This window comes from Lepus europaeus, chromosome 16 (genome assembly GCF_033115175.1).
Source record: "Lepus europaeus isolate LE1 chromosome 16, mLepTim1.pri, whole genome shotgun sequence".
Lineage (NCBI taxonomy): Eukaryota > Metazoa > Chordata > Mammalia > Lagomorpha > Leporidae > Lepus > Lepus europaeus.
This window is the reverse complement of record NC_084842.1, coordinates 5449112-5469000: the sequence shown is the minus strand read 5'-3', so window position 1 is coordinate 5469000 and position 19889 is coordinate 5449112. Positions and strand designations below refer to the sequence as shown.

At 41.5% G+C, this 19889-nt stretch overlaps 1 protein-coding gene across 4 annotated transcripts in view; it reads right to left on the bottom strand.

Moving 5' to 3' along the window:
• Positions 1 to 19889, bottom strand: part of NSD3 (nuclear receptor binding SET domain protein 3) — a 121114-nt gene that overhangs the window by 80163 nt on the left and 21062 nt on the right. For all 4 annotated transcript variants that reach the window (XM_062213435.1, XM_062213436.1, XM_062213438.1 and 1 more), the window contains exon 2: positions 156 to 874. In XM_062213435.1, the coding sequence (XP_062069419.1) occupies positions 156 to 830 (675 nt within the window). In that variant the 5' untranslated portion in view covers positions 831 to 874. The remainder of the gene's footprint in view (positions 1 to 155; positions 875 to 19889) is intronic.

Here is a 19889-nt window from a genome sequence, read left to right as displayed (position 1 = left end):
CACCTACTATAATGTTCCAACCACCTTGCTAGTGATTAGAAGAAAGAAGTTACCACAAACACTCATACTTGAAGAGATAAAAACTGAAACAGATCTCCTGGGCTTCCAGTAAACGAGAAGATTACAAAATCTTTCAAAAAAATGTTTCAACTTACATTGTGTTCTTCTGGCTCTAATTTGGGGATTTTGTGTGATCTGCGCTCCTCAGATCTGGATGAGTCATGCTTGCTGCTTTTTTTCCTTTTCTCTTTTCTGCTTTCGTGCTTGGACTTTGTGTGCTCACTTGCCTGTACTTCATTTAAAAGGTCTCCACAAAGGGAAGACTCAAACAATTCCCTGCCATTCTGGATAGTTTTGGTTATTTTCAGTTTAATTTCAGGTGAGCCAGTCTTCTTTGGAATCACAGTTTGTGGTACCGAAGGAGGAGGTGGTGGCTGTGGAGGGGAAGGCTTGTCCAGAATCTCATGTGGTCTTGTGTTTGGAATTTCGGAATGGTAATAGTCAGTGGGGCTAAAGTTTCTAACTGCACCAAAGCCATTGGCTGACCCATTGGGATACTGATTATACGACTGGTATTTGGTCTGAGTTTCATACATGTTGATTGATGGTGGATAGCCATTTGTGAGTGGAGGAAGATCTTCTGTTGTGGGTGGGTACTGAAAACCTTGCTGCAAGGTAGCTTCATACGGTGTCTGGCCACCATCTTCAACAATGTCACTGCTGTTGTCAAAGGCATCCTCCTGACGGATGTTGGCGGAGTCAATGAGTTGAGGTGGTTGCTGAATTGTGTTTCCCATGATCCCTTGCATGAAAGAGAAAGAGAAATCCATTGTTCTGCTCCAGCATCCTTAACTTTCCCTTTCTCTCATCGGGCCTAAAATTACAAAAGAAGGGATTAAAAGGTGTTAATATCCCAATAGGTAAGAGACTAATCAACTGAAAAAGAAATAAGCCAAAATGTTTTCAACCCAATTTTTGGATCCAGCCATGCACAAACATTAAATATTTCTATAACAGCCAATGTAATTTTGACCCAGGGAAACACTTTTTAATCTTAAATGGTTATCTGTGTAGAACTCCTGACTACTTTCATGACTTTGGCACCAAAATTTTATCTTTTTTTGCAAATAAGCAAAATGGTTTTGACATTCCTGTTTCCCAAATTAGATTATAAATTTCAAGTTAAAACCAGTATTTACAAAATAAGCAGTGTCCTGACACATTTAAATTCATTAATGTCTGAGCTTCCTTTAAAATCATTCACATTGGGGCCAGTGCTGTGGCGTAGTAGGTAAAACTGCCATCTGCAGTGTCGGCATCCCATATGGATGCCGGTTCAAGTCCCGGCTGCTCCTCTTCCGATCCAGCTCTGTGCTATGGCTTAAGTCCCTGGGACCCTGCACCTACACAGGAGACCTGGAAGAAGCTCCTGACTCCTGGCTTCAGATCAGCATAGCTCTGGCCACTGCATCATCTGGGGAGTGAACCAACGAATGAAGACCTCTCTCTCTTTGTTTCTCTGCTTCTGCCTCTCTGTAACTCTGCCTTTCAAATAAATAAATCTTTTTTAAAAAATCATTCATGTTTTGTCCATTTTGTTATTACAGAAATAATAAAGTCTTATTGCAAATACTTTATTTATTTATTTATTTTATTTGAAAGTCAGAGTTACACAGAGAGAAGGAGAGGCAGAGAGAGAGAGAGAGAGAGAGAGATAGAGAGAGAGAGAGAGATTCTTCCATCCATTGGTTCACTCCCCAGATGCCTGCATCGGCCAGAATTGCGCCAATCTGAAGCCAGGAGCCAGGAGCTTCTTCCAGGTCTCCCACATGAGTGCAGGAGTCCAAGGACTTGGGCCATCTTCTACTGCTATCCCCGGGCCACAGCAAAGAGCTGGATTGGAAGAGGAGCAGCCGGGACTCAAACTGGCACCCATATGGGATGCTGGCACTTCAGGCCAGGCCGTTAACCTGCTGCACCACAGTGCCGGCCCTCCAAATATTTTAAACATAAAAGTATGAAAGCCTGCTCTTTCCTCCTGACCCATCATTCTCATTCCCCTATGCCACAGGCAGCCATTGTAGACATTGTGCTGGGCATTCTCCCAGGAACCAAGAGCCAGGAGCCAAAAGCCTCCTCCAGGTCTCCCACGTAGGTGCAGGGGCCCAAGCACTTTGGACATCCTCCACTGCCTTCCCAGGCCACCAACAGGGAGCTAGATCAAAGTGGAGCAGCCGGGACACGAACAGGCGCCCAAATGGGATGCCAGTGCTACAGGCGGAGGCCTAACTTACTACACCACAGTGCCGGCCCTTCTCTATACTCTTGCCAGTATTTAGTTGCTTTTAACAAGTGACATACAAGTACACGGCAGAGTCTTCTGGGATACTTTTACAAAACGTACCTATTAGAGTCTTTCCCCTGAACATTCTGACTCAATAAATGTGGTATGGGTCCCAGAGCATGAATATTTTAAGACCATAGCCCAGCTGATTCTGACACACACTTTGGTTGGAGTACTGCATTATTAAACTTTGCATTACAAGAACGATTATACTCAGAATTATTGTACCTTCTCCAGAAGGTGTCTAAAGAACTGACATTATGTAACAATGCTGTAATACAGATAAGCATTTGTTAGGCAAGGCTGTAAGACTACTCTGCTTTGTCATAAGGTTCGACATGTCAACATCTCAACGCAGATTAGCAAACAGTCCATAAATTATCTCGACAGTCCCATACATTTTTCTAGAAAATGGACAAACAGGTTTTCACTAATGAGTTGAACTAGCTGCAGCTGCCTGGAATACTATGAGGAAGGATTCTAAGGCTACATTCCAGTTCAATTTTATATTAATATCTACCATTTAGATACTAGTGGGATTTACCACAAGGATAAATCTAGTAACCCAAAAAAGCAAAGAGAAGAAGGAAATAGAAGCTAAGGATACACTTTTCAAGGTGTATCCAATTATACAGCTGCTGTTTATTCTGATGTTAGCTAACAGAAATAATTTCAGAAGTTCTAAAACTGCAAACAAATGAATAAGAGAGCATACAAGAAATCAAACTGCCTATACTGCTCTCTCCATAAGGGATGCGGGGCGGCAGGGAGAATTAAAAGCAAGCTCAATTTTTAAAGATTTATTTATTTGAAAGGCAGAATGACCAAAAGAGAAGAGAGAAAAAGAAAGGCGAGGTCTTCCATCTGCTGGTTCACTCTCCAAATGGCCACAACAACCAGGAGCCAGGTACTTCATCCGGGTCTCCCAGGTGAGTGGCAGGGACCCAGGTACTTGAGCCATCATCTGCTGCCTCCCAGGGTGCACATCAGCAGGAAACTGGATTGGAAGTAGAGGCAGGACTTATCCTAGGCACTCTGATGTAGGTATCCCAAGCAGTGGCTTAATCTGCTGTCACCTGCTCCCTCATTTTAGTTTGATATAAGTAATAAGGTAACATTACCATCTTAAAATTATGAAAAAACTTGTAATTGGAGTATTTCTATATGCATCCCACCTGATGCTCAAAACTCTGTGAACCTGACAGGACACGATGTGTTAGCTTCATTCTTTAGAGAACTACATTGACTCTTGATACTATGAAGCCTACTATAAAGCTAACTGAGTAAGCCTGAAAAGGAGTCAATCACCTGATGTCCAATCCTGTGCTCTTTTTCACAATATGTCATTGCCAGAATAATACCTAAGGACAACTATACTGTAACTTGAGAAGTCATATGTTCAAACCTGAATGTGCTGTCTGTTCCCTAACTCAACTTTCCCTTTTAGACTACCCCAGACTTATCATTGCTTCCACTATTTTTCTGGCTTCCCTGGCTAGAAATTTTAAGCTCATGGGTGACTAATTCTTCTCCCTTTACTACATTAACATGACACTGAGCAAATCTTGTAGTTTTTTCCTTTGAAATCTCTCTGGTTTGCTCTTTAAGCTTGTATCCCTAATATCAAGATCTAGACCAGGCCCTCAGCACCTATCCCAAACTATGGACAACTGATTTTTTTTTATTATTATTATTTCTTGTTTCTAACTTCTCCCTGCACAGGAATTAGATGATGCTTCTTAAAAGACAAACTTCAGGGGCTGGTGCAGTAGGCTAAAACCTGCACCTATAGCGTGGGCACCAGATCATTTCCTGGCTGCTCCTCTTCTGATCCAGCTCTCTGCTATTCCTGGGAGGGCAGCAGAAGGCGGTCCAAGTGCCCAGGCCCCTGCACGCACATGGGAGACCCAGAGGAAGCTCCTAGCTCCTGGCTCCAGATCGGTCCAGCTCCTACCATTGTGGTCACTTGAGGAGTGAACAAGCAGATGGAAGACCTTTCTGTCTCTCAAATAAATAAATCTTAAAAACAAACTTCAATAAGTTTATTCCCATACTAGGAAACTCTTAACACTCTGTATTAAACCAAATCCCTCCAAGTGTTTCAAGATTCCCACAGCCTCCCTTTTTCCTGAATGTGTGCATGGATGCCCTTTTCTGGGAGTCCACTGGGGTCACTTCTTTATATCACACTGTTTAATGCTATGAAGCAAATTATTATTCCCGTTTTACAGATGAGACACAATGGAGCTTAAAGACACCAGCCAAAGTGGAATAAAATGGAAAACTTGGACCAAATCCAATACAGTGCTCTTTACGTGACAGTTCCCTGCCATTTTCCCCCTATTCACACTTGCCACCTTCCCCGATCCATACCATACCCATGATCCAAATGCCTATTTGGTTTGATGGCGCCTCTTAACTCTTCAAATATCTAACAATGAACGCTTAGTTTTTATTTGACTTAACTGTATTATCCCACCAGTCTTTCCCATCAATTAATCAAACCAAACGACCCCTGTCTATAAGTCGTTCAAGCAGAAACTTGGGAATCATGGCACATCCCTTTCCTTCAGTCTCACTCTCAACCCATCAAGATATTGCCTGAGTTTTATCTCCTAAGTATATCCTCACATTTGTCTATTTCCATCTCTTTTGTTCTTCACACTAGTCTGACACGATGAAATCTTACCTATTGTATTCCATAGTTAGGTTCTGTTTCCATGCTGCATCTCCTGCCTCTCTAGTCTACTTCCTCATATGATATCCAGTCACCTTTTGAAAACAAAGCCGATCATAGAACTATCCTCTTCAAAATACAGCAAGGAAAGTGAACGTTCAACACACCTTCATGAATGACCCTTATGAATATCATTTTGAGTGAAAGAAGCCAGATACAACGATTACATTTATATATATTTATATATACACACATACACATAATGTGATTTCATTTCTATAAGGTTCACAAACAGGGTAAGTTAAGACTAATCTATGGTGAAAGCTGGCAGACAGTACTTTTCTACTGAGGGCACGGGAGGACAGAAAACACCAGAGGGAATGCTGATTACATTCAATTTATTGATCTAGATGGTGGTTACATGGCTTACTAAGGCAAGCCAAAACAAAAGAACAAAACCTTTAATGCCTTCCCGCTGTATGCAAATAAAATTCAAACTACTTATCATGTCCAGCAAGCCCCTATGTGGTCAGAGCTCAGCTCACATTTCCAGAATCATTTACCGATACTCTCTGTGGCCACACTTACTGGCTCCCCTAAGTTTCTCAGAGATGCCAAATTCACTCGAGCATCAGGATTTTGTATATGTTACTCTGGCTACCTGGAACACCCATGGCCCCTCAGGGGAGGCCTTCGGAGTTCCTTGCTCATTCTCCCCACTGAGCCTACCTTTTCTTATTTTCAGCACTTACCACAAATTATGTTGCCTTCTTGTCTGTCTCCCATGGTGGAACTGCAAGCTCTTTAAGGGTAGGAGCCATGTGTGTTTTACTCCATGTGGGACACACAATGTTGTCCAATTAATAAATTAAAGTGTCCCCATCCTCAAAGTCCTCAAAGTGTCCCTGTCCCTCCATTTACCTGCCACCCCTCTGGGTACATTAGCTTCAGTGTTAACTCTAGCCCTTGGCTATGCAAAAATGTGTTATGCTCACTGTAAAATGAAACAATTAAAATGTTGGAGGCTAGCACTGAAGTGCAGCAGTTAACCTGCCGTCTGTAATGCTGGTATCCCTTATAAGCACTCTACTTCTGATCCAACTCCTAGCTAATATGCCTGGAAAAGCAGCAAAGATGCTTGGGACCCTGCCACCTATATGGGAGATCTAGATTGAGCTCCCGGCTCCTGGCTTCAGCCTAGCCCAAACCAGGCTGTTGTGGCCATTTAGGGAGTGAACCAGCAGACATATCTTTTTGTCTCTCCCTCTAACTCTGCCTTTCAAATAAATAAAACTTTAAAAAAAAATTGATACCAATAGTTATGTGGTCAACTGCTGGGAAAGGATAGTAACTTCAACAAATGGGGCAGGAGCAACTGACAGGGTACCTATACGAAGAAACAGAATCTCGACACTTACTCTGTATCATACACAGATAACTAAAATTAGCTCATAAACTTACACACCAAAGTCAAAACTATAAAGTTCCCAGTCTAAAACACAGGAGAAAATATAATATTGTGTTACACAAAGATTTCTTAAACAGGGCACAAATATCTTGAACTAGAAAGAAAAACATTGATAAAATGGACTTCTAAAAAGTTTTTAAAAAACCCAAGTTATAGGCAGGAGAATATATTTGCTGCATATGTATATAACAAGATGCTTATCTCAAGTACGCCTTTATATGCTTACATTGCAGGAAATGGGGGTCCACTAGGTGTTTTTGAGCAAAAATGAAGCAACAGAAATCATTTTAAACATATGCTGCCCCAACAGATTAAGTGCTAATTATAAACAGAGATATGCACAGTGGATGTATCTGGCAGTCATTATTTAAACAAGTAACCAAACATGGCATTACCAATGGGGGACAACTTGGCATTACATGACTCCTTCGGAAGTGATTTACACATTATCATCTCCCAAGCATTCTTTCCAATGCTGAAAATGAATCTAAAGTGAATAATGATCAGACAAATGCAAAATGTGAGACCACCACACAATTGGCTTGGGGCCTTTAAAAAATGCTAATATTACAATTAAAAGGTGGGAAAACTATTCTAGATTAAGAGACAGATTTAACAACCCAATGGAATGTGTGAGCTTCAACCGAATCTTCATTTAAACACATTCACATAGATTTTTTAAAAAGATAACTTGGAGACAACTGAAGAATTTGGTGAAGGGGTTAAGACACTGCTTGAGATGCCTGCATCCTGTTAGAGTGTCTAGGTTTGAATCCCAGCTCTGCTTCCAATTCCAGTTTCTGGTTAATGCGCACCCTTGAGGACAGCAAAGCTGGAGGACCAAGTTTCCAGGCTGCTAGCTTTTGCCTGGCCTGGTCCCTACTGTTGAAGGCATTTCAGGAATGAGCCAGGGATGGAAGATCTCTCTCTTTTTGCCTCTCAAATAAGCAAAAATAAATGTATTAAGACATTTATAAAAGACTTCAGTATAAAAATAAATATGAATCTGCTATTAACAGAGCTATTAATTTTCAAAAGCATGGTGAGGATATTCTGTTTATGTAACAGAATGTCATTATTATCCGGGTTCCAGTCCTGGTTGGGGCGCTGGTTCTGTCCCGGTTGCTCCTCTTTCAGTCCAGCTCTCTGCTGTGGCCCAGGAAGGCAGTGGAGGATGGCCCAAGTGCTTGGGCCATGCACCTGCATGGGAGACCAGGAGGAAGCACCTGGCTCCTGGCTTCGGATAGGCACAACATGCCAGCTATAGTGGCCATTTGGGGGGTGAGCCAATGGAAGGAAGACTTTTCTTTCTCTCTCTGTCTAACTTTGCCTGTCCAAAAAAAAAGAATGTCATTATTAGGAAAGCCAGCCTGAAGTATTTAGAGAGAAAGTAGCATGTATCTACAATTTTCAAATGGTTCAGGACAAAGAAGTACATACATCAAACAAATGAGGCAAAATGTAAAAAATGGCTAATCTAGGCGCTGGTGGTAATATTCTTTTAGCTTCTCTAAAGGTTTGAAAATTTTTAAGTAAAAAGTTGAGAAAAAACCAAAAATAATTTGGTTAGGGTTTGGAAAAAGTACTGAAAATAAAAAGTTACAGCTTCCTAAGTTAACAACCAACTGGGCCAAAGGGTCCATATTATTACATTTTCTAGAAAGCCTAAGCATGAATAGGGCCGTGCTTTTTCTTATTCTGCCTCCCAATAATGTAATAAAGCAAACAAGGAAGCAGTTTCAATAATTTTTAAAAGCTATTTTAGGGCTGGCGCCGCGGCACAATAGGCTAATCCTCTGCCTGCAGCGCCAGCACACCGGGTTCTAGTCCTGGATGGGGTGCCGGATTCTATCAGGTTGCCCTTCTTCCAGGCCAGCCCTCTACTATGGCCCGGGAGTGCAGTGGAGGATGGCCCAAGTGCTTGTGCCCTGTACCCCATGGGAGACCAGGAGAAGCACCTGGCTCCCAGCTTCAGATTAGCGCGATGCGCCGGCCGCAGCGCGCCGGCTGTGGTGGCCACTGGAGGGTGAACCAACGGAAAAAGGAAGACTTTTCTCTCTGTCTCTCTCTCTCACTGTCCACTCTGCCTGTCAAAAAATAAAAAAGAAATAAAAAATTTTAAAAAAAAACTATTTTAGGATTATAACTAAATTTCTTTACATAGCAATCTTCATATGCCACCAATCTTCAAACAGAAGCCATACTGACACAATAGTGAAGATCTTCCTAAATTACTGAATTAGGGAGCTCTCTACTAAGTACCTTGGCTCAGAATCAAACTGCTAAGTTGAAAGCCCCACTCCAAAGTATATGAGTTTGTGATTTTAGCCAATTTATTCAATATGCTTAAACCTCAGTTTCCTTATCCAAAAACTGATATTTGTAATTTTCCACCTTGTGCAGGGTTATTGTGAGAATTCATGAGTTAATCCAAGAACACCACTTGAGACAGTACTGGCACACAGTTAGAGCTCAGTATCTGTGGGCTCTTATGATCTTGTGTACAAAGCTGGGTACACAAAGTGTGAAAAACACAATCTCTGACCTAAAGACATTTACAATCTCTTTGGTAAGACAAGATAAGATTTTATGAGTAAGACTCATGGAATAGGGGCTGGTGTGTGGCATAGTGGGTAAAGCCGCTGCCTGTAGTGTCAGCATCCCAAATGGGTGCCAGTTCGAGTCCCAGCTGCTCCACTTCTGATCCAGCCACCCTGATAATGTGCCTGGGAAAGCAGAATATGGCCCAAGTCCTTGGATCCCTGCACTCGCATGGGGGACCTGGAAGAAGCTCCAGGCTCCTGGTTTCAGATTGGCTCAGCTCCATCTGTTGTGGCCATTTGGGAAATAAAACAGTGGATAGAAGACCTCTCTCTTGTCTCTGCCTCTCTGTAATTCTGTCTTTCAAATAAATAAATAAATCTTTAAAAAAAAAAAAAACAGGATAGTAGAAAACAATGTGAAACAGCAGGTAACTAAGTGTGTTACCACTACAATCATAACAGACATCTGAAGACAAAGAATAATGCTAAAAAAGGAGGCATTTCGACCATGAAAGACAGATAGGATACGGAAGTTAAGTGGTTTTCACAAATCACTCCATAGAGGCCACCAAAAATGTTCACAGCTTTGTCCTTAATAAGTCCCTGTTAAAGACAGCGTGTTTAATTTTTTATTGCTGAACATACCATTAACATACAAGGATAGTAACAATAATAATGTTGGTAACATTTGAGGGCTATGTGTCGGTTCCATCCTGCTTTGAATTTGCTACATTATTTTACTCCCCAGAACACCCTTTTGAGAAAATACTATTACTGCCCCCCATTTACAAATGAAAACTCAAGGCTAGCATGATTAACTTACCCACAGTCACACAGCTGATGGTAAATGGAGGCACCTCTCCCTCGCACACGCACACACACAAACACTGCTAGCACTGGATCTTAGGAAGCTACTTCCCACAACCCCTAAATATGTAAGCAAAACAAAAATCCTTCACTTAACACTCTCCCACTCCTACTCCCCAGAGAAAAAAAATTCAATAGGAGCCCAAATAACTGAGTTAGTCTTCTACCCATTCTAATCTGGGTAGTATATGAATTAGCACACAAATCGACTTCTGATAAATTCTTGTTCTGACCGACGTTTCTAGATTAATACAAAGTCAATGAATAAACCCTTTTTCCTTAATTCTGCTAAAGCCGTCCCCAGTCTGAAGTGTTTACTAATGCCTCTTCTTGTGCGTAATGTGCCCTTCACACTTTTTTTTGCTTGACTGTTAACCATCTTCTCAGATCAGAAGTCATTTCTAAGAAGCAGTCCCTTAAGCTCTGAGTTAGTCTGAGTAACTTTCCTCTGTTCCTAAGATAGATGCACACCTCTTAGAATTAATCCTTAAACTATCTGTTTATGTGAGTTTTCTTAAGAGCAGGAAGTAATTTCACTGCCACACCGTATGTGTTCCTAGGGAACAACGGGAAGGCTCCTAGCAGGGGCTTCAATCAATCTTTTATATTGAGCTGTGTGAACTGGAAGTAGTTATCGTACATAAATGAAATGCTTTCAAGAGCTGCTAAGCGCCTTTCCGAGGAGACTGTAAGAGAATATAAAGGCAGTTACAGTCTCCTCAGATAACACGGTTGGCAAAATATGACTGACAACGCTTACAACTGCCACCATGGAGTCTCACCTTAGCTCTGGGCTACCCTTCCCTAGAAGGTTCAAAGTCCCAAGAGATTGACATAAAATGAAATAAACTTCCAGGGAGTTTAAACCCATCAAAAACCAAAGTACATTTTTTAAAAAGAAATCTTACAAACACATTTATTTAAAGTCCTTATTATTGGTACTCTAAGTCCAAAATACAGAATGTGGAAGCCCTGAAAACACAATTTTCATAGACATGGTTAATTGAATCAGTATGAACAGCAATCTCAAAGCTATTCAAGTAAATATAACCAAAACCAAAGTGTACATTAGAATTTTCACAGCTAGAGAAAAACAGCAAAATATATAAGATGACTTCTACAACACAGAGGAAGAGGGTGGTCTGCCTTTACCCCAGCATAAACAAGGGATCCAGATGTTTCCCTATGTGAACTGTTACAGGGAACATTTCTCAAGGTTTATGATAAATCCACAGTCTGAATGTGTTTCTATAGTAACAGGAATAGAGTACACGTAGTCTACAGTAATGAACCAGCTATGCTGTTTCTTGAAAACCTGGCATTTTTTACTGTTTGGCAATTTCTGCAGCAAAAACATTATTAAAGATCTCTCTCTCTCTCTCTCTCTGTAACTCTGCCTTTCAAATAAATAAAATAAACCTTAAAAAAAATTTTAAGACATGTAATGTTGACAAATTACATTATTTTGTTTTAAAGCCAAAAAAATCAAGCTGCAGTACATAAAGACAAACTTAAACATGGATTTTTTTGCGGTGTAAAAAGAGAGATATCAAATATATTCATATACTAATCTCTAACTGAATGATCCCTTAATGTTTGAAAATCAAATGCTGTAATTGAAATCAACTTAATACAAACACGGTAAGCCTCCAAAAACTTCAGGATATGACTCACACTGAATGACAGAATATGAAGACCTCCGGGGAAAAGCATCAAGGGAGATTTTTCCTTTTACTATTTTTTACCAAGAAGTGGGGGTGAGAAGAGAGGTAGCTTTTTTCTAACGGTCCATTATTTTCAGCACATGGTCTGCTAGGATCTGAAACCAGAAGCCTATTAAAGTAAAAACTTGAGAAAAACATGGTTAGGCTATAGGAAGAATGCCAGACTTACCAAATGCTAGGACTGTAGAAGAGATTCCATTTTGGGGGGGTTCTATCTTTTCTTCATTTTTAATCTAAATATATGATCAGTGCAACCCCCTGACTACAAGTTGTGAATTTCTTTTTTCTTTTTTTTTTTTTTTGACAGGCAGAGTGGACAGTGAGAGAGAGAGACAGAGAGAAAGGTCTTCCTTTTTGCCGTTGGTTCACCCTCCAATGGCCGCTGCGGCCAGCGCATCTTGCTGATCCGAAGCCAGGAGCCAGGTGCTTCCCCAGGTCTCCCATGCAGGTGCAGGGCCCAAGGACTTGGGCCATCCTCCACTGCACTCCCGGGCCATAGCAGAGAGCTAGCCTGGAAGAGGGGCAACCGGGATAGAATCCGGCGCCCCAACCGGGACTAGAACCCGGTGTGCCGGCACCTCAAGGCGGAGGATTAGCCTGTTAAGCCACGGTGCCGGCCACAAGTTGTGAATTGTATATTTCCCATTTTTGGCTTAAATTAAAAAAATAATGTTTAGTAATGCAGTATAATAACAAATGCACATTGTTTAAAATAATGGAGATATTGGCCGGCGCCGTGGCTCAACAGGCTAATCCTCCGCCTTGTGGCGCCGGCACACCAGGTTCTAGTCCCGGTCGGGGCACCGATCCTGTCCCGGTTGCCCCTCTTCCAGGCCAGCTCTCTGCTGTGGCCAGGGAGTGCAGTGGAGGATGGCCCAAGTGTTTGGGCCCTGCACCCCATGGGAGACCAGGATAAGCACCTGGCTCCTGCCATCGGAACAGCGCGGTGCGCCGGCCGCAACGCGCTACCGCGGCGGCCATTGGAGGGTGAACCAATGGCAAAAGGAAGACCTTTCTCTCTGTCTCTCTCTCACTGTCCACTCTGCCTGTCAAAAATTAAAAAAAAAAAAAAAAAAAAAAAAAGAGAGGCAGCTCAATTTTTGAGCTCAAAAAAAAAAATAATGGAGATATTTTCTATGTTTTATTACATCTATTTTAAAATTGTAAATCACTCTTTCTTTTTTGAAATTAAGTAGGAAGTAAATATTTCTAAAGAGCCCAAACATACACCTTTAAAAATCAGCAAAATCAACTACCATTAAAGTTGAACAGAAGCAAAACTCGATTTCTATCCTCTGGAAAGGACACAAATTACGCTAAAAATCAATATGCTTCCTTGACAAGTCATGAGTCCTCTCTAATCACATCCAACTTTCTCTCTCTCTCTCTCTCTCTCTCTCTCACACACACACACACACACACACACTCACACACTTACACACACACACACACACTAGCAAGGGGAGAGGGGAGACTTGTGGAAAAAAAGGGAAAAACCCATCCACTTGGTTCTAAGAACTTGACCATGCCTCCAAAGCACTAAAAAGGAAATGAGTAACATTACCTTTCTGTTCACTAAAAGCATCAAGAATTGATAGCATCTAATCTAGTCCTCGTTATAGACAAAAAAGTAATAACCAAATTCAGTACAGTGATTACACAACTCAATGTCAACCTTTCAAACAAAAAGGATCCTGTTTAAAAATTTTGGTCAAGGCAATGCAAACAAAATTATAAATGGAAATGTTTGTTCCATTTCTCTTTAGGTTATTTTATCCTTTAAGGGAACAAATACCCTATCAGATTACAAGATCTACTATTTTATCCACAAACAAAATTGTTTTTAAAGTTATATACATTGGTAGTTATAGTTACCAAAAAAAGTTTTAGCCACGCCACAAGAGTATAAAAGCAAGTTATTTCTGACTGAAACTTGGGGTATTTTCTCACAAACATTTATTAACCTTCTTTGGTAATTTAAATACTTAGACTTCTCAGGCTAAGCCTGTTAGATAATGGCATCAACTCTCCAGGCCCGTGAAAGCATCAGTTTCTCTACATTTTTTTTTTTTTTTTAACAAAAAATTGAGGATGTCAAAATCATGAGGTTGGACAAGGCTGCTGGTCAAACTTTGAATCCTTTATTAAAAGCTTACTGGCACTACAGTGGAGGCTGATTCTTTGAAAGTTTAAGGCTGTGATTTAGAGGAAAATATTTACCTACACTACTTTTCAGTAATTATGCTAACAAAACACCACTTCCCCAAATGACAGAGAGGGCTTGCAGTATTTTAATACACAAATTAAATGTTCTACATTAGTAAACCTTATCTGGATATCTTGACTTAAAGGTACTTTCCAAGGTAGCCATTTAAAAAGATCTCTAAACTGCTGACTAATTTCTGGGTTAAACTGGAAAATCTGCTTGCTTAAAAAAACAAACTATTCAGGAGAGAATATACTTCCTTTAGGTAAATATATTCATGTGATTTTACTCATTTTCCACCATGAGGCAAATCATTCCATTTTTATGCAATTCTCGACAACGTGCTTCTTAAAGGGGTCTGACTCCATCCATGCATAGTAAGCTCAAGGCTGAGCAGCGCAGGTCGCCCTTTCAGAACAGGATTTGTTGCAGGACGTCACTCATCCACCAGCTAAGCAAAGCATAAGACTGCGCACTCTTTAGTAAATGGGGTGGGGACAAAATGTGTCTGATGGCAGAATACGAAAACAAAACAGAAATAAACATTGTGTTCTTCCCTTTTTTTCTCCCTACTAAAGGATGGTATTTTTGTCCTTTCTTAAAGACACAGTAATACAAAATGTCCTGCTAATCTATCCATTTTACTCAATTTCAGAATTTAAGAACTAAAAGCCCACATAATGAATGTTTTCATTTATATGAAATGTGCAGAACAAGCAAGTCCCTAGAGAGAAAAAAGACCTCTTAATAGCGGTTGCTGGAGTTGGGAGGAGGGAATGAGCCAGGAGAGGGTAGGGTATCTCTTCTCACGGTGATAAAAATGTTCTAGAATTGGACAGTGGTGATGATTCCATAAACTTGGGAAGATACTGAAAAGCATCAAATTATCTACATTAAAAGTGTAAACTGAGGCAGGCATTGTAGTACAGTGGGTTAAGGCACCACTTGGGATAACAGTATCCCATATCAGAATGCCTGGCTATTCTACAATTCTGATCCAGCTTCCTGCTAATGCACCTGGAAGGCAGCAGATGATGGCCCAAGTACTCAGGTTCCTGACCCAGGTGGGAGTCCCAAAGGAGTTCCTGCCTCCTGGCTTCAGCCTGGCCTAGCCCTGACAGTTGTGGGGCATTTGGGGAGCCTCCACTCCCAACTCATCATAAATCTTCTGAAAAATAAAAGGGCAAAATGTATGGAATTTGAATTGTATCTTAGTAAAAAAAGGAGTGCTCTAAAAAAAAAAGAATTTATGTATGTTTCTCAATGAAGTCTACATACTCAGAGAATTACTGATTTGTATACACATTAAATGTGTTTAAAATTTTAAAAAACTTTTACATTTATTACTAAGCTATAATAATTAAAAGGTGAGGATTTAGAAAGGGACAGACAATGAAGGAGAATAAGACCACAGACAGCCCGAGTCTCCCAGGGAATGCGGAGCAGAAAGGACTCGGAGGGAGGGACGGAGACAACTACTCATCCACACTGAGGAAAACTCAGACGCTCACCACACAGCATACCAACCCCAGGTAGACTTAGGCCCCAAGATAAAAAGCAAAACTTTAAAACTTTTAAGAAAAAAGAAAAACACAGAATGGAAGATCTTTATGAATTCTGGGTATGAAAAGATTTCTTTATAACACATACTTAGTACAGTACATAAAGGAATTAATTGAAGATATCAGTAACATTAACTGAAAAAGTTGTATCACAAACACAACACAAAGAAGCACGATGACAAGCCCACAGATAACCGCATGCAGAAATCAAAGCTTCAGCTTTCCTCCCCACCCAGACAAACCTTGCAAGTCCATTCCTTCTGTCTCACCACTTCTCATCTGCGTCGGAGCCAGCAGCATCCTAACTTTTCTTCCTGCTTTCACTGTTTCTCACCTCCATTCTACCCTCTACAGCATCGGCAATGTTGAAAAACAAGAAGTCTTTCAACCTTAATAACATCCCTTGGCTCTCATGGTTTGAATAACATCCAAAAGTGGAAGGCCCTTCATAATTTGGCTGCCTTGTGTGTGCTGCTTTTGTTGTCCTATTTTGCTCACCATTCTAACATTTCCTCCCTCATCCCCCATTCTTTATAATGCTCTTCAGAGGTGTTAAAATACTCCAAGAAGCTTTTCCAGACCACCACTCACATTAAACACCCTCCAAAGCCAGGTCAGGTATCTTTTCTGCAGCCATAGTACCTACCTACACTCCACCACAGCACTCAACACATCGCATGGGGCCTCTTAGCAAAAACAAAGAGTGGGCGTGTGTGTGTCCGTGTGTGTACAAGGGAATGAGATCTCAAAACATGTGTGTAAGAAAGAATGCTAGAACACTTTATTACACCAATTCAGGATACTACGTGCTGTCTGTCCACTGCCCTCTCTGGGCTGAGGTTTCACGATGAGCGACCTTCCTTCCTTCCCACTCTGCTGCTGTCACTAGCTGGAAGGCGGCCAGAAGTTAAAGCCAGATTGTCCCCACCCCAATCTATGCAGACTTCCCTAATAAAACAAATATTGAGCAGACACTGAGCTCAGCACTAAAGTTACAGGAATGAAAATTCAGACAGGGTCCCTGCAGTCATATAGCTCACATTTTCACTGGAAGGAGAAGGCAACAGGAGAGTGCTGGACATGAGGCTCAAAATTTACTCTTGGTAAGATTCATTTATTCATGTCATACAGAGTAGCCCCAGATGACAAAGGAAAACACCTACGGTTGAGAAGCTGCGAGATGTAGGGATAAGAAGACTTCAGACATCTCCAGGCTTGGGAAAGTAGCCACAGCCTGCCTTTTCAAAAGATGCATGTTAATAAACCCCGTTGTCTAAGAAGAGCTTGTTAAGAATTTTCTTGGCTTCTTAATGGCACAGCTTCCAAATGATCTCAATTTTTTAAAAAAGATTTTATTTATTTATTTGAGAGGTAGAGCTATAGACAGAAAGAGGGAGAGACAGACAGAGAGAAAAATCCTCCATCCACTGGTTCACTCCCCAAATGGCCTCAAGACCACAGCTGAGCCAATCCAAAGTCAGGAGCCAGGAGCTTATTCTGAGTCTTCCATGCGGGTGCAGGGGCCCAAGTACTTGGGCCATCTTCCACTGCTCTCCTAGGCCATAGTAGAGAACTGGATCAGAAAAAGAGCAGTAGGGACTAGAATCGGCAGCCAAGTGAGATCCCAGTGCCACAGGTGGAGGCTTAGCCCACTATGACACACCGCAGACCCCAATGATCTCGATTTTTAAAAGGGCTTTCCCTGGGGCCAGCCCTGTGGCATAATAAATAAAGCCACCTGTGACACCGGCATCCCATATGGGCCCCGGTTTGAGACCCAGCTGTTCCATTCCGATCCAGCTCTCTGCTATGGCCTGGAAAAGAAGTAGAAGATGGCCCAGATCCTTGGGCCTCTGCACCCAAGTGGGAGACTCGAAAGAAGCTCCAGGCTCCCAGCTTCTGATCAGCACAGCTCAGGCAGTCGCGGCCATTCAGGGAGTGAACCAGCACTCTCTGCCTCTAACTCTGCCTCTCTGTAATTCTGCCTATCAAAAAATAAATCTCAAAAAAATAAATAAATAAAAGGGCTTTCCTTGATATGTTGCAAAACCAAGCACAGAACATAACTGTGAAAAATAAAACGAACTTAGAAGCCAGAGAATGTGAAGAGACTGAAAGTTTGTGTAAAGGACATGGAATTAGTTCCATCTCAAGTCCCCAAGGCCAACTACAGCAGTTGGTACATTATCAATAAACAGAAGGGAGTACCACAGTAATGGGTCACAGGACTGACTTAACAATTTAAATATTTTAGTATGAGCAAATACCATTACTGAAATGTCACAGGCTGTTTGTTAATAGCACACATGCAGAACTGCCTCCACAGATTTGCTTCTCCCTTCCTAGGAAAGGAATCATGAACAAAGCTTAGAAAGTATCTACAACATGATTCTTTATACATCCAACCCAGAACCAACACAAACCAAACCAAATTAGGTCAGTAAGAGGAAAACAAAACAAAACTTGCCCCAATTATTTTTTTAAAAGATTTATTTTTATTTTATTTATCTGAAAGAGAGAGAGGCAGAGACAGAGAGAGAGGTCTTCCATCCACTGGTTCACTCCCCAAATGGCCGCAATGGCCAGTGCTGCGCTGATCCGAAGCCAGGAGCCAGGAGCCTCTTCCGGGTCTCCCACATGGGTGTAGGGGCTCAAGACTTGGGCCATCTTCCACTGTTTTCCCAGGCCACAGCAGAGAGCTGGATCGGAAGTGGAGCAGCCGGGACTAGAACCGGCACCCATATGGGATGCCGGTGCTTCAGGTCAGGGCGTTAACCCGCTGCGCCACAGCGTCAGCCCCAGCCCCAATTATTTTTAAACTATTTCAAAAGTTTAGCATGTAATCTTTTTTTACTTTACCAAGTACTTGCTTATTAGAAGAAAACAGAGTATAAGACATTTTATTAAATGCTGGAAATACACAGTACATACATTGCACCCCAAAGGATCACAAACTAACTACAAGAATTTTTTTCTAAGAGACCTGACATATTTATATAACTACATTTAGTACAATGCTCTCTACCATGAATCTAGTAATAATTCTACAACCATATATAAACTATTAACAACATATGATTCATATTTTCTCAAACAAGGGAAATGTGGGTTGTGACACAAAGCTTTGTCTTTTCTATCAGTATATAAAAAATACTCACTATATGAATAGAATTAAGAGAAACTGTCATGGGGCAAGACTGTGACAGTGGGTTAGGTTGCTGCTTACAACACCTGCATCCCATACTGGAGTGCTGGTTCAAGGCTTGGCTCTTCTGTTTCTAATCCAGCTCCCTGCTAATGCACCTGGGAGATAGCAATGATGACCCATGTACCTGGGTCCCTATAACCCATGTGGGAGATCTGAATGGAGTTCTAGGCACTTGGTTTCAATCTGGCCCAACCCAGACTGTTGTTGGCATTTGGGGAGCGAACCAATGGATAGATCGATCTCTCCCTCTCAGTCCCTCCCTTCCCCTTCCTCCCTCTTCCCCTCCTTTCCTCTCTCCCTCTCCCTCCCAACCCCATCTCTCCAACTTTCAAACAAATAAATCTTTAAGACAGAATGAGAGAAACTGTCATGTTATCACCATTGGACAAAACACGTGATTAAAAAATCTACAACTCTTAATAAAATGACTTCCAATAAATCATTTATACACTGGTAACAAAGCCTATGCTAACCACACAATCAATATCATCCTATATCCGAGGTGTCTTTAAGTAACTTCAGTACTTAAAGAACTGCCAAATGTTCAGATATGTGATGTTCGCATGTATCTTTAACTTCCAAGGCAAAATATAGCAGTGCCTTCTTCAGTCACGGAAAGAAGAAAAAAGCAAATGAAACAAAACTAATTCAATCTTAATGAAAATACTAGGTACTTTCATGTTTTCCTCACTGCCGTACCCTTTTCCCTTAGCAGAAAAATTAAATGAAGAAAGCTGCTAAATGAACAAAGGGATGATTGAAAATACAATCTTGTGTGGTGGGCAATCGGCCCAGCAGTTAAGATGCCATTTGGAATACCTGTACCCATACCAGAGTGCCTCAGTTCAAGTCCAACCCCTGCTTCTGATCTGGCATTCCTGCTAATGCACACCCCGGAAGGCAGCAGGTGATGGCTCAGTTGTTGGGTCCCTGCCACTCATGTGGGAAACTCAGATTGAGTTTTGAGCTCCTGGCTTCAGTCTGGCTCTGCCCTAGCTGTTGTGGGCACTTGGGGAGTGAACCCAGCAGAGGGAAGAGTTCTGTCTCTTTGCCTTTCAAATAAATGAAAATTGTTTAAAAATAAAGAAAGTACAATCTTGCAACGAGATATTCTGTATTATTCAAGTGGGCCCAATATAATCACAAGAATCTTTGTGAGTGCCAAAGGGAGGGAGAGGAGTCAGAGAGAGATCTGAAGACACTATGCTGCTGACTTCGAAAGTGAAGGAAGGGGTCCATAAACCAAGAAGTACAGGTGACCTCCAGAAGCTGGAAACAGCAAGGTAGCAG